Genomic DNA, 13,812 nt, shown 5'->3' on the forward strand with positions numbered 1-13,812 from the left:
TGTAGCGATACTAATCCCATGCTCTCCAGGAAGTAAGCACTGGGTCCATAGTTCCCCTCCCCTTCCTGAATCCACTCTGATGTAGCGATACTAACCCACTGCTCTCCAGGAAGTAAGCACTGGGTCCATAGTTCCCCTCCCCTTCCTGAATCCACTCTGATGTAGCGATATTAACCCACTGCTCTCAAGGAAGTAAGCACTTGGTCCATAGTTCCCCTCCCCTTCCTGAATCCACTCTGATGTAGCGATACTAGCCCACTGCTCTCCAGGAAGTAAGCACTGGGTCCATAGTTCCCCTCCCCTTCCTGAATCCACTCTGATGTAGCGATACTAACCCACTGCTCTCCAGGAAGTAAGCACTGGGTCCATAGTTCCTCTCCCCTTCCTGAATCCACTCTGATGTAGCGATACTAATCCCATGCTCTCCAGGAAGTAAGCACTGGGTCCATAGTTCCCCTCCCCTTCCTGAATCCACTCTGATGTAGCGATACTAACCCACTGCTCTCCAGGAAGTAAGCACTGTGTCCATAGTTCCCCTCCCCTTCCTGAATCCACTCTGATGTAGCGATATTAACCCACTGCTCTCCAGGAAGTAAGCACTTGGTCCATAGTTCCCCTCCCCTTCCTGAATCCACTCTGATGTAGCGATACTAGCCCACTGCTCTCCAGGAAGTAAGCACTGGGTCCATAGTTCCCCTCCCCTTCCTGAATCCACTCTGATGTAGCGATACTAACCCACTGCTCTCCAGGAAGTAAGTTAGCCTCTCAGTTATCATACGCTCCATAATCTTACATACATGTGATGTTAAAGCTATTGGCCGATAGCTTGTTGGCCTTGTTGGGTCCTTCCCTGGTACCACTACTGCCTCCTTCCAACTGCCTTGTAGTCCCCCCCCAACCCCCCCCTCCCTCCCTCCTACACTCTGTTGTACAACACCAATACCTTATCCAGAGCCTCATCACTAACATGGGCCAACATAATATAGAACACCTCATCTTTCCCAGGTGAAGTTAACCCAGCCTTACCTATTGCCCTTTTCACCTGTCATGGCGCATTCAACACATCAGCTACATCCTCCCTCCTATCCAGCACTCCACGATGCTCCGCCTCCTCTGACAAATGTACAGAGCTATGCACTGAGACGAACACTTTGGCCATCATCTCTGCTTTCTCCTCAGCTGTTACTGCCACATCCTTCCCACTCGTCAACACTGTATAATCCCACTCCCTTCTGACCCCACTCATCCTTTTAATAATCTCCCACACTCCTCCCACAGGTGCCACCCTTCCAATGGTGTCACAGAACCGACGCCAACATGATGGATAGTTCTCCTCTTCAGGGTTCTGAGGGTTTCCCAAACTCTGTCCTGTGTGTCCGTTTTGGGCTGATTAAAATAACCAACTCATAATTAAGCTTAGATTATTTGAATCAGCTGTGTTGCGTTAGAGAGAGCAACAACCAAAACGTGCACCCAGGACCAGAGTTTGGGCAACCCCCAGACGAGGTGAACCATCCGTCATGCAAAGAGGTCTGGTGGAGATGACGTAGATCCCCCACACAGTCGGCTGACTATCCGCGGTAGATGGCTGTCAGTTGGGGCTAGCCAGCTAACATACCGTTGACAACGATAACATTCAGACTATATTCACAAGACAGAAATATCAATACCAAAATGGATCAACAGTTTGAGGAAATAGATTCGTCTGGGCAGTGGCAAAACCTTTATAATGTAAGTTGGGCATTCAATGTGTTATTTTCGGTTGCTAACCTAGCTAACGTTAGTTATGTTGCTAACTAAATTGGCTAGCTATCTGCCCGGTTACTAGCTAGCAATTATGCACATTATCCATCATACTAGCTAGCACCAAACTATGTAATTTTAACGGTATATTGAATGAATAATACTAGTTAAACTGGTGTTCATCCTGAAAGATAAACTAAGCTTCACAGGAGAAAAGTCAGACTTCCGGAAAACGTGCATCAACATTAGCTGGCTCGCCTGTTTCTGAGAAGTCGCAAACACTTCCTGAAATAATATGTGCGCATGTGTTGCCATATCTAGGAAACTGGGCAGATTTACAGCGAAGTGGATGTCTGGAGCTCAAGTTAACAACAGCCTTTATAACTACCTACTCGGCCATAAGGAACACACAGTCCTGTTTTCTAGTTGTAGTTATTATGAGCGTGTTATAGTTCATGTTTGAGTTTTATATCCCTAGAGTTGAAAAATATGTGATAGTAGCCTTCTGTGTGTTATTACAGTTTGTTTTATTTTACTATGACCAACAATGTCAGTATACAACAAGGTATTGCTCTCTTATACCCTTTAATCATATATAATTGGAAAGACACATTTTCAGAATCTTCATGTCAACAGACCTCTAGTGTTCATATCAGAATTACTTGGTGCTTTCAAAGTTGGTTACATTATATATAATGTAACCAACTTTGAAAGCACCAACACCAAACTATTGTTTAAAAATCGCCCATAAAGGTGTCATTGTAATGGGGCAGCTATGTTTTTGAAATGTGACTTTGGTTATAGAATCACCAAGTTACACACACACACACACACAGGGAGAACAGGGTTTTAAAGGGATTTGTATTTACAGGGCCATCACAGAATTCACACATTAACCCCATAGAAGCCTTTTCCCAATATGGCCGCCCAACAACTCTATGGGGTCTTATTGGGCAATTTCACACCTGTGAATGCCCAAAAATGTTCATAGTGATGTAGAATTATCAACCACTTGAGCCAGACGAACTAGATATATAAAGATGTTGAATTATTCAAATAATTGTAAGAATTTAGCCAAAAATCTTTCTGAATCGCTGATTTCTGATGTTATGATCAATAATGGCAACATTTAATCTTCAAACATGTACAATGGATATGTACATGTGAAGAGTCATGGATGTGAGTTGATTACAATGTTATCCTAGTGGCTGTTTTCATTATGAGGACTATAATCCTTCTGCCTACATTCCATTACAATGTAGTAAAATCCAGTGTTGGGCCTGTTGAGGCCAATTACATTACTTTTAGTATTATAGTAGCAGGGTTATAGAGGTTCTAGGCTAGGAGACAGGGTTATAGAGGTTCTAGGCTAGGGATATGAGATAGGGTTATAGAGGTTCTAGGCTTGGGAAAGGAGACAGGGTTATATAGGTTCTAGGCTAGGAGACAGGGTTATAGAGGTTCTAGGCTAGGAGACAGGGTTATAGAGGTTCTAGGCTAGGAGACAGGGTTATAGAGGTTCTAGGCTAGGAGACAGGGTTATAGAGGTTCTAGGCTAGGGATAGGAGACAGGGTTATAGACAGGGTTATAGAGGTTCTAGGCTAGGGGTAGGAGACAGGGTTATAGACAGGGTTATAGAGGTTCTAGGCTAGGGATAGGAGACAGGGTTATAGACAGGGTTATAGAGGTTCTAGGCTAGGGATATGACACAGGGTTATAGACAGGGTTATAGAGGTTCTAGGCTAGGGATAGGTGATTAGGTAATTACCTAGGTAATTAGTTAGGTAGTGTATACCCAGTAGTAAGCTGACCTAGGTAATTAGTTAGGTAGTGTATACCCAGTAGCAAGCTGACCTAGGTAATTAGTTAGGTAGTGTATACCCAGTAGCAAGCTGACCTAGGTAAATAGTTAGGTAGTGTATATCCAGTAGCTGACCTAGGTAATTAGTTAGGTAGTGTATACCCAGTAGTAAGCTGACCTAGCTAATTAGTTAGGTAGTGTATATCCAGTAGCTGACCTAGGTAATTAGTTAGGTAGTGTATACCCAGTAGCTGACCTAGGTAATTAGTTAGGTAGTGTATACCCAGTAGTAAGCTGACCTAGCTAATTAGTTAGGTAGTGTATACCCAGTAGCTGACCTAGGTCATTAGTTAGGTAGTGTATACCCAGTAGCTGACCTAGGTCATTAGTTAGGTAGTGTATACCCAGTAGCTGACCTAGGTAATTAGTTAGGTAGTGTATACCCAGTAGCTGACCTAGGTAATTAGTTAGGTAGTGTATACCCAGTAGCTGACCTAGGTCATTAGTTAGGTAGTGTATACCCAGTAGTAAGCTGACCTAGGTAATTAGTTAGGTAGTGTATACCCAGTAGTAAGCTGACCTAGGTAATTAGTTAGGTAGTGTATACCCAGTAGCTGACCTAGGTAAATAGTTAGGTAGTGTATACCCAGTAGCTGACCTAGGTAATTAGTTAGGTAGTGTATACCCAGTAGTAAGCTGACCTAGGTAATTAGTTAGGTAGTGTATATCCAGTAGCTGACCTAGGTCATTAGTTAGGTAGTGTATACCCAGTAGCTGATCTAGGTAATTAGTTAGGTAGTGTATACCCAGTAGTAAGCTGACCTAGGTCATTAGTTAGGTAGTGTATATCCAGTAGTAAGCTGACCTAGGTCATTAGTTAGGTAGTGTATACCCAGTAGCTGACCTAGGTCATTAGTTAGGTAGTGTATACCCAGTAGTAAGCTGACCTAGGTAATTAGTTAGGTAGTGTATACCCAGTAGTAAGCTGACCTAGGTCATTAGTTAGGTAGTGTATATCCAGTAGTAAGCTGACCTAGGTCATTAGTTAGGTAGTGTATACCCAGTAGCTGACCTAGGTCATTAGTTAGGTAGTGTATACCCAGTAGTAAGCTGACCTAGGTCATTAGTTAGGTAGTGTATACCCAGTAGCAAGCTGACCTAGCTAATTAGTTAGGTAGTGTATACCCAGTAGTAAGCTGACCTAGGTCATTAGTTAGGTAGTGTATACCCAGTAGCAAGCTGACCTAGCTAATTAGTTAGGTAGTGTATACCCAGTAGTAAGCTGACCTAGGTCATTAGTTAGGTAGTGTATATCCAGTAGCTGACCTAGGTCATTAGTTAGGTAGTGTATACCCAGTAGTAAGCTGACCTAGGTAATTAGTTAGGTAGTGTATACCCAGTAGCTGACCTAGGTAATTAGTTAGGTAGTGTATACCCAGTAGTAAGCTGACCTAGGTAATTAGTTAGGTAGTGTATACCCAGTAGTAAGCTGACCTAGGTAAATAGTTAGGTAGTGTATACCCAGTAGCTGACCTAGGTAATTAGTTAGGTAGTGTATACCCAGTAGTAAGCTGACCTAGGTCATTAGTTAGGTAGTGTATACCCAGTAGTAAGCTGACCTAGGTAATTAGTTAGGTAGTGTATATCCAGTAGCTGACCTAGGTAATTAGTTAGGTAGTGTATACCCAGTAGTAAGCTGACCTAGGTAATTAGTTAGGTAGTGTATATCCAGTAGCTGACCTAGGTCATTAGTTAGGTAGTGTATACCCAGTAGCTGACCTAGGTAATTAGTTAGGTAGTGTATACCCAGTAGTAAGCTGACCTAGGTAATTAGTTAGGTAGTGTATACCCAGTAGCTGACCTAGGTAATTAGTTAGGTAGTGTATACCCAGTAGCTGACCTAGGTAATTAGTTAGGTAGTGTATATCCAGTAGCTGACCTAGGTCATTAGTTAGGTAGTGTATACCCAGTAGTAAGCTGACCTAGGTAATTAGTTAGGTAGTGTATACCCAGTAGCTGACCTAGGTAATTAGTTAGGTAGTGTATACCCAGTAGCTGACCTAGGTAATTAGTTAGGTAGTGTATACCCAGTAGCTGACCTAGGTCATTAGTTAGGTAGTGTATACCCAGTAGCTGACCTAGGTAATTAGTTAGGTAGTGTATACCCAGTAGCTGACCTAGGTAAATACTTAGGTAGTGTATACCCAGTAGTAAGCTGACCTAGGTCATTAGTTAGGTAGTGTATACCCAGTAGCTGACCTAGGTCATTAGTTAGGTAGTGTATATCCAGTAGCTGACCTAGGTAATTAGTTAGGTAGTGTATACCCAGTAGCTGACCTAGGTAATTAGTTAGGTAGTGTATACCCAGTAGCTGACCTAGGTAATTAGTTAGGTAGTGTATACCCAGTAGCTGACCTAGGTCATTAGTTAGGTAGTGTATACCCAGTAGCTGACCTAGGTAATTAGTTAGGTAGTGTATACCCAGTAGTAAGCTGACCTAGGTAATTAGTTAGGTAGTGTATATCCAGTAGCTGACCTAGGTCATTAGTTAGGTAGTGTATACCCAGTAGTAAGCTGACCTAGGTAATTAGTTAGGTAGTGTATACCCAGTAGTAAGCTGACCTAGGTAATTAGTTAGGTAGTGTATATCCAGTAGTAAGCTGACCTAGGTAATTAGTTAGGTAGTGTATACCCAGTAGCTGACCTAGGTAATTAGTTAGGTAGTGTATACCCAGTAGCTGACCTAGGTCATTAGTTAGGTAGTGTATACCCAGTAGCTGACCTAGGTAATTAGTTAGGTAGTGTATACCCAGTAGTAAGCTGACCTAGGTAATTAGTTAGGTAGTGTATATCCAGTAGTAAGCTGACCTAGGTAATTAGTTAGGTAGTGTATACCCAGTAGCTGACCTAGGTAAATAGTTAGGTAGTGTATACCCAGTAGCAAGCTGACCTAGGTAATTAGTTAGGTAGTGTATACCCAGTAGCTGACCTAGGTCATTAGTTAGGTAGTGTATACCCAGTAGTAAGCTGACCTAGGTAATTAGTTAGGTAGTGTATACCCAGTAGCTGACCTAGGTAATTAGTTAGGTAGTGTATACCCAGTAGTAAGCTGACCTAGGTAATTAGTTAGGTAGTGTATATCCAGTAGCTGACCTAGGTCATTAGTTAGGTAGTGTATACCCAGTAGCTGATCTAGGTAATTAGTTAGGTAGTGTATACCCAGTAGCTGACCTAGGTAATTAGTTAGGTAGTGTATACCCAGTAGTAAGCTGACCTAGGTAATTAGTTAGGTAGTGTATATCCAGTAGCTGACCTAGGTCATTAGTTAGGTAGTGTATATCCAGTAGTAAGCTGACCTAGGTCATTAGTTAGGTAGTGTATACCCAGTAGTAAGCTGACCTAGGTCATTAGTTAGGTAGTGTATACCCAGTAGCTGACCTAGGTAATTAGTTAGGTAGTGTATACCCAGTAGTAAGCTGACCTAGGTCATTAGTTAGGTAGTGTATACCCAGTAGTAAGCTGACCTAGGTAATTAGTTAGGTAGTGTATACCCAGTAGTAAGCTGACCTAGGTAATTAGTTAGGTAGTGTATATCCAGTAGCTGACCTAGGTAATTAGTTAGGTAGTGTATATCCAGTAGCTGACCTAGGTAATTAGTTAGGTAGTGTATATCCAGTAGCTGACCTAGGTAATTAGTTAGGTAGTGTATATCCAGTAGTAAGCTGACCTAGGTAATTAGTTAGGTAGTGTATACCCAGTAGCTGACCTAGGTAATTAGTTAGGTAGTGTATACCCAGTAGTAAGCTGACCTAGGTCATTAGTTAGGTAGTGTATACCCAGTAGCTGACCTAGGTAAATAGTTAGGTAGTGTATACCCAGTAGCAAGCTGACCTAGGTAATTAGTTAGGTAGTGTATATCCAGTAGCTGACCTAGGTCATTAGTTAGGTAGTGTATACCCAGTAGCTGACCTAGGTCATTAGTTAGGTAGTGTATACCCAGTAGTAAGCTGACCTAGGTAATTAGTTAGGTAGTGTATATCCAGTAGCTGACCTAGGTAATTAGTTAGGTAGTGTATACCCAGTAGCTGACCTAGGTAATTAGTTAGGTAGTGTATACCCAGTAGTAAGCTGACCTAGGTAATTAGTTAGGTAGTGTATATCCAGTAGCTGACCTAGGTCATTAGTTAGGTAGTGTATACCCAGTAGCTGACCTAGGTAATTAGTTAGGTAGTGTATACCCAGTAGCTGACCTAGGTCATTAGTTAGGTAGTGTATACCCAGTAGTAAGCTGACCTAGGTCATTAGTTAGGTAGTGTATATCCAGTAGCTGACCTAGGTAATTAGTTAGGTAGTGTATACCCAGTAGTAAGCTGACCTAGGTAAATAGTTAGGTAGTGTATACCCAGTAGCTGACCTAGGTCATTAGTTAGGTAGTGTATACCCAGTAGCTGACCTAGGTCATTAGTTAGGTAGTGTATATCCAGTAGCTGACCTAGGTAATTAGTTAGGTAGTGTATACCCAGTAGTAAGCTGACCTAGGTAATTAGTTAGGTAGTGTATATCCAGTAGTAAGCTGACCTAGGTCATTAGTTAGGTAGTGTATACCCAGTAGCTGACCTAGGTAATTAGTTAGGTAGTGTATACCCAGTAGCTGACCTAGGTAATTAGTTAGGTAGTGTATATCCAGTAGCTGACCTAGGTCATTAGTTAGGTAGTGTATACCCAGTAGCTGACCTAGGTAATTAGTTAGGTAGTGTATATCCAGTAGCTGACCTAGGTCATTAGTTAGGTAGTGTATACCCAGTAGCTGACCTAGGTAATTAGTTAGGTAGTGTATACCCAGTAGCTGACCTAGGTAAATAGTTAGGTAGTGTATACCCAGTAGCTGACCTAGGTAATTAGTTAGGTAGTGTATACCCAGTAGCTGACCTAGGTAATTAGTTAGGTAGTGTATACCCAGTAGCTGACCTAGGTAATTAGTTAGGTAGTGTATATCCAGTAGTAAGCTGACCTAGGTCATTAGTTAGGTAGTGTATACCCAGTAGCTGACCTAGGTCATTAGTTAGGTAGTGTATACCCAGTAGCTGACCTAGGTCATTAGTTAGGTAGTGTATATCCAGTAGTAAGCTGACCTAGGTAATTAGTTAGGTAGTGTATACCCAGTAGTAAGCTGACCTAGGTAATTAGTTAGGTAGTGTATATCCAGTAGCTGACCTAGGTCATTAGTTAGGTAGTGTATACCCAGTAGTAAGCTGACCTAGGTAATTAGTTAGGTAGTGTATACCCAGTAGTAAGCTGACCTAGGTAATTAGTTAGGTAGTGTATACCCAGTAGCTGACCTAGGTAATTAGTTAGGTAGTGTATACCCAGTAGCTGACCTAGGTCATTAGTTAGGTAGTGTATACCCAGTAGTAAGCTGACCTAGGTAATTAGTTAGGTAGTGTATACCCAGTAGCTGACCTAGGTAATTAGTTAGGTAGTGTATATCCAGTAGTAAGCTGACCTAGGTCATTAGTTAGGTAGTGTATATCCAGTAGCTGACCTAGGTAATTAGTTAGGTAGTGTATACCCAGTAGTAAGCTGACCTAGGTAATTAGTTAGGTAGTGTATATCCAGTAGCTGACCTAGGTAATTAGTTAGGTAGTGTATACCCAGTAGCTGACCTAGGTAATTAGTTAGGTAGTGTATATCCAGTAGCTGACCTAGGTCATTAGTTAGGTAGTGTATATCCAGTAGCTGACCTAGGTAATTAGTTAGGTAGTGTATACCCAGTAGCTGACCTAGGTAATTAGTTAGGTAGTGTATATCCAGTAGCTGACCTAGGTCATTAGTTAGGTAGTGTATATCCAGTAGCTGACCTAGGTAATTAGTTAGGTAGTGTATACCCAGTAGCTGACCTAGGTCATTAGTTAGGTAGTGTATACCCAGTAGCTGACCTAGGTCATTAGTTAGGTAGTGTATATCCAGTAGCTGACCTAGGTCATTAGTTAGGTAGTGTATACCCAGTAGCTGACCTAGGTAATTAGTTAGGTAGTGTATACCCAGTAGTAAGCTGACCTAGGTAATTAGTTAGGTAGTGTATACCCAGTAGTAAGCTGACCTAGGTAATTAGTTAGGTAGTGTATACCCAGTAGTAAGCTGACCTAGGTAATTAGTTAGGTAGTGTATACCCAGTAGTAAGCTGACCTAGGTAATTAGTTAGGTAGTGTATATCCAGTAGTAAGCTGACCTAGGTCATTAGTTAGGTAGTGTATATCCAGTAGCTGACCTAGGTAATTAGTTAGGTAGTGTATACCCAGTAGTAAGCTGACCTAGGTAATTAGTTAGGTAGTGTATACCCAGTAGCTGACCTAGGTCATTAGTTAGGTAGTGTATACCCAGTAGCTGACCTAGGTAATTAGTTAGGTAGTGTATACCCAGTAGTAAGCTGACCTAGGTAATTAGTTAGGTAGTGTATACCCAGTAGCTGACCTAGGTAATTAGTTAGGTAGTGTATATCCAGTAGCTGACCTAGGTAATTAGTTAGGTAGTGTATACCCAGTAGCTGACCTAGGTAATTAGTTAGGTAGTGTATATCCAGTAGCTGACCTAGGTCATTAGTTAGGTAGTGTATACCCAGTAGTAAGCTGACCTAGGTAATTAGTTAGGTAGTGTATACCCAGTAGTAAGCTGACCTAGGTCATTAGTTAGGTAGTGTATACCCAGTAGTAAGCTGACCTAGGTCATTAGTTAGGTAGTGTATATCCAGTAGCTGACCTAGGTCATTAGTTAGGTAGTGTATACCCAGTAGCTGACCTAGGTCATTAGTTAGGTAGTGTATACCCAGTAGTAAGCTGACCTAGGTCATTAGTTAGGTAGTGTATATCCAGTAGCTGACCTAGGTAAATAGTTAGGTAGTGTATACCCAGTAGCTGACCTAGGTAATTAGTTAGGTAGTGTATACCCAGTAGCTGACCTAGGTCATTAGTTAGGTAGTGTATACCCAGTAGCTGACCTAGGTAATTAGTTAGGTAGTGTATACCCAGTAGCTGACCTAGGTAAATAGTTAGGTAGTGTATACCCAGTAGTAAGCTGACCTAGGTAATTAGTTAGGTAGTGTATACCCAGTAGCTGACCTAGGTAAATAGTTAGGTAGTGTATACCCAGTAGTAAGCTGACCTAGGTAATTAGTTAGGTAGTGTATACCCAGTAGTAAGCTGACCTAGGTCATTAGTTAGGTAGTGTATACCCAGTAGCTGACCTAGGTAATTAGTTAGGTAGTGTATATCCAGTAGCTGACCTAGGTCATTAGTTAGGTAGTGTATACCCAGTAGTAAGCTGACCTAGGTAATTAGTTAGGTAGTGTATACCCAGTAGTAAGCTGACCTAGGTAATTAGTTAGGTAGTGTATACCCAGTAGCTGACCTAGGTCATTAGTTAGGTAGTGTATATCCAGTAGCTGACCTAGGTCATTAGTTAGGTAGTGTATACCCAGTAGCTGACCTAGGTAATTAGTTAGGTAGTGTATACCCAGTAGTAAGCCCCTCTCAGAAGTTGATAACCTGTTTGTTAGTGCTCTTACTGCAGATGTCTGCTGGTAGTTGCTGTAGATCAGACCTGTACACATTTCAATGAAAATCGTATTCACAGTCGCTGGCTGGTATTTGTTCTCATTCTTTCTCAGGAAATCCGAAACCAAGCCAGCGACTATTCATATAAGGTGGCAAAACTTCCAGAGAATCAGAATCGAAACCGATATAGAGATGTCAGCCCCTGTAAGTATCTTCGTCTGTGCAACTATCATTCATGAAGTACGCTACACTAGTCATCAATGTGGTGAATGTTTACACCTTGACGAGTCGCAAATAGGTTTAATTTACACATTGAAATATATCTGTTTTCAGATGATCACAGTCGCGTTAAACTTCAAAACTCTGAAAACGACTACATCAATGCAAGTCTAGTCATGGTGGAGGAAGCCCAAAGAACCTATATTCTGTCTCAGGTCAGTACATACAAGTAGTCTAGTCATGGTGGAGGAAGCCCAAAGAACCTATATTCTGTCTCAGGTCAGTACATACAAGTAGTCTAGTCATGGTGGAGGAAGCCCAAAGAACCTATATTCTGTCTCAGGTCAGTACATACAAGTAGTCTAGTCATGGTGGAGGAAGCCCAAAGAACCTATATTCTGTCTCAGGTCAGTACATACAAGTAGTCTAGTCATGGTGGAGGAAGCCCAAAGAACCTATATTCTGTCTCAGGTCAGTATATACAAGTAGTCTAGTCATGGTGGAGGAAGCCCAAAGAACCTATATTCTGTCTCAGGTCAGTACATACAAGTAGTCTAGTCATGGTGGAGGAAGCCCAAAGAACCTATATTCTGTCTCAGGTCAGTACATACAAGTAGTCTAGTCATGGTGGAGGAAGCCCAAAGAACCTATATTCTGTCTCAGGTCAGTACATACAAGTAGTCTAGTCATGGTGGAGGAAGCCCAAAGAACCTATATTCTGTCTCAGGTCAGTACATACAAGTAGTCTAGTCATGGTGGACGAAGCCCAAAGAACCTATATTCTGTCTCAGGTCAGTACATACAAGAAGTTTAGTCATATTGGACGAAGCCCAAAGAACCTATATTCTGTCTCAGGTCAGTACATACAAGTAGTCTAGTCATGGTGGAGGAAGCCCAAAGAACCTATATTCTGTCTCAGGTCAGTACATACAAGAAGTTTAGTCAAATTGGACGAAGCCAATTATCTACATTTTAATTGTTGGTCTGTGTTTCAGTTGGTGATGAAGCAGTGTGTTGTGTTTTCTCCCAAAGGGCCCCTTGAAGAACACCTGTGGTCACTTCTGGTTGATGGTCTGGGAGCAGAACTCCAAAGCTGTTATCATGCTGAACAGAATCATAGAGAAGGGGTCTGTAAGTAGCCTACATACATGTTATAATGCTGAACAGAATCATAGAGAAGGGGTCTGTAAGTAGCCTACATACATGTTATAATGCTGAACAGAATCATAGAGAAGGGGTCTGTAAGTAGCCTACATACATGTTATAATGCTGAACAGAATCATGGAGAAGAGGTCTGTAAGTAGCCTACATACATGTTATAATGCTGAACAGAATCATAGAGAAGGGGTCTGTAAGTAGCCTACATACATGTTATAATGCTGAACAGAATCCTAGAGAAGGGGCCTGTAAGTAGCCTACATACATGTTATAATGCTGAACAGAATCCTAGAGAAGGGGAACAGACTGACTGATGTATTGCCCCCCCCTCAACAGGAGAAGTGTGCTCAGTATCACAGCTGACTGATGTATTATCCCCCCCCAACAGGAGAAGTGTGCTCAGTATCACAGCTGACTGATGTATTGTCCCCCCCCCCCAACAGGAGAAGTGTGCTCAGTACTACAGCTGACTGATGTATTGTCCCCCCCCCCCAACAGGAGAAGTGTGCTCAGTACTACAGCTGACTGATGTATTGTCCCCCCCCCCAACAGGAGAAGTGTCCTCAGTACTACAGCTAACTGATGTATTGTCCCCCCCCCCCAACAGGAGAAGTGTGCTCAGTACTACAGCTGACTGATGTATTGTCCCCCCCCCCAACGTGAGAAGTGTGCTCAGTACTACAGCTGACTGATGTATTGTCCCCCCCCCCCCCCCCCCCCAACAGGAGAAGTGTGCTCAGTACTACAGCTGACTGATGTATTGTCCCCCCCCAACAGGAGAAGTGTGCTCAGTACTACAGCTGACTGATGTATTGTCCCCCCCCCCCCCCCCCCAACAGGAGAAGTGTGCTCAGTACTACAGCTGACTGATGTATTGTCCCCCCCCCAACAGGAGAAGTGTGCTCAGTACTACAGCTGACTGATGTATTGTCCCCCCCCCCCCCAACAGGAGAAGTGTGCTCAGTACTACAGCTGACTGATGTATTGTCCCCCCCCCAACAGGAGAAGTGTGCTCAGTACTACAGCTGACTGATGTATTGTCCCCCCCCCCCCAACAGGAGAAGTGTGCTCAGTACTACAGCTGACTGATGTATTGTCCCCCCCCCCAACAGGAGAAGTGTGCTCAGTACTGGCCTACAGCTGAGGAACGGCAGCTGTCCTACACGGACACAGGGTTTGTCGTGACGCTAGTGAAGGAAGAGGACAAGTCCAACTACATCGAACGAGTGTTGGAGCTGAGGAACACAGAGGTGAGCTCTTCGTCTCCGCGGACTCTGTGTCATGAGGACGTTGCTGTTAGCAACAGTCACCGTAATAAAACGACATGTCTTTTATCCAGA

The 13,812-nt window shown here is 42.7% G+C and overlaps 1 protein-coding gene across 3 annotated transcripts in view; it reads left to right on the forward strand.

Moving 5' to 3' along the window:
- Positions 1-1,300: 1,300 nt before the first annotated feature.
- LOC149984211 (tyrosine-protein phosphatase non-receptor type 2-like) overlaps positions 1,301-13,812 on the forward strand; it is a 20,170-nt gene continuing 7,658 nt past the window's right edge. Inside the window, exons 1-6 of one of the 3 annotated variants that reach the window (XM_090219293.1) lie at positions 1,301-1,731; positions 11,209-11,299; positions 11,429-11,529; positions 12,347-12,445; positions 13,585-13,722; position 13,812. The exon at position 13,812 is cut by the window's right edge and continues 209 nt beyond it. In XM_090219293.1, the coding sequence (XP_090075419.1) occupies positions 1,675-1,731; positions 11,209-11,299; positions 11,429-11,529; positions 12,347-12,445; positions 13,585-13,722; position 13,812 (487 nt within the window). In that variant the 5' untranslated portion in view covers positions 1,301-1,674. Of the gene's footprint in view, positions 1,732-11,208; positions 11,300-11,428; positions 11,530-12,156; positions 12,234-12,346; positions 12,446-12,618; positions 12,666-13,584; positions 13,723-13,811 lie in introns of those variants that run through there. The other 2 variants (XM_090219296.1, XM_090219300.1) reach the window with 2 other exon arrangements.

This window comes from Oncorhynchus mykiss, chromosome 3 (genome assembly GCF_057628025.1).
Source record: "Oncorhynchus mykiss isolate SJ-2025 chromosome 3, ASM5762802v1, whole genome shotgun sequence".
Lineage (NCBI taxonomy): Eukaryota > Metazoa > Chordata > Actinopteri > Salmoniformes > Salmonidae > Oncorhynchus > Oncorhynchus mykiss.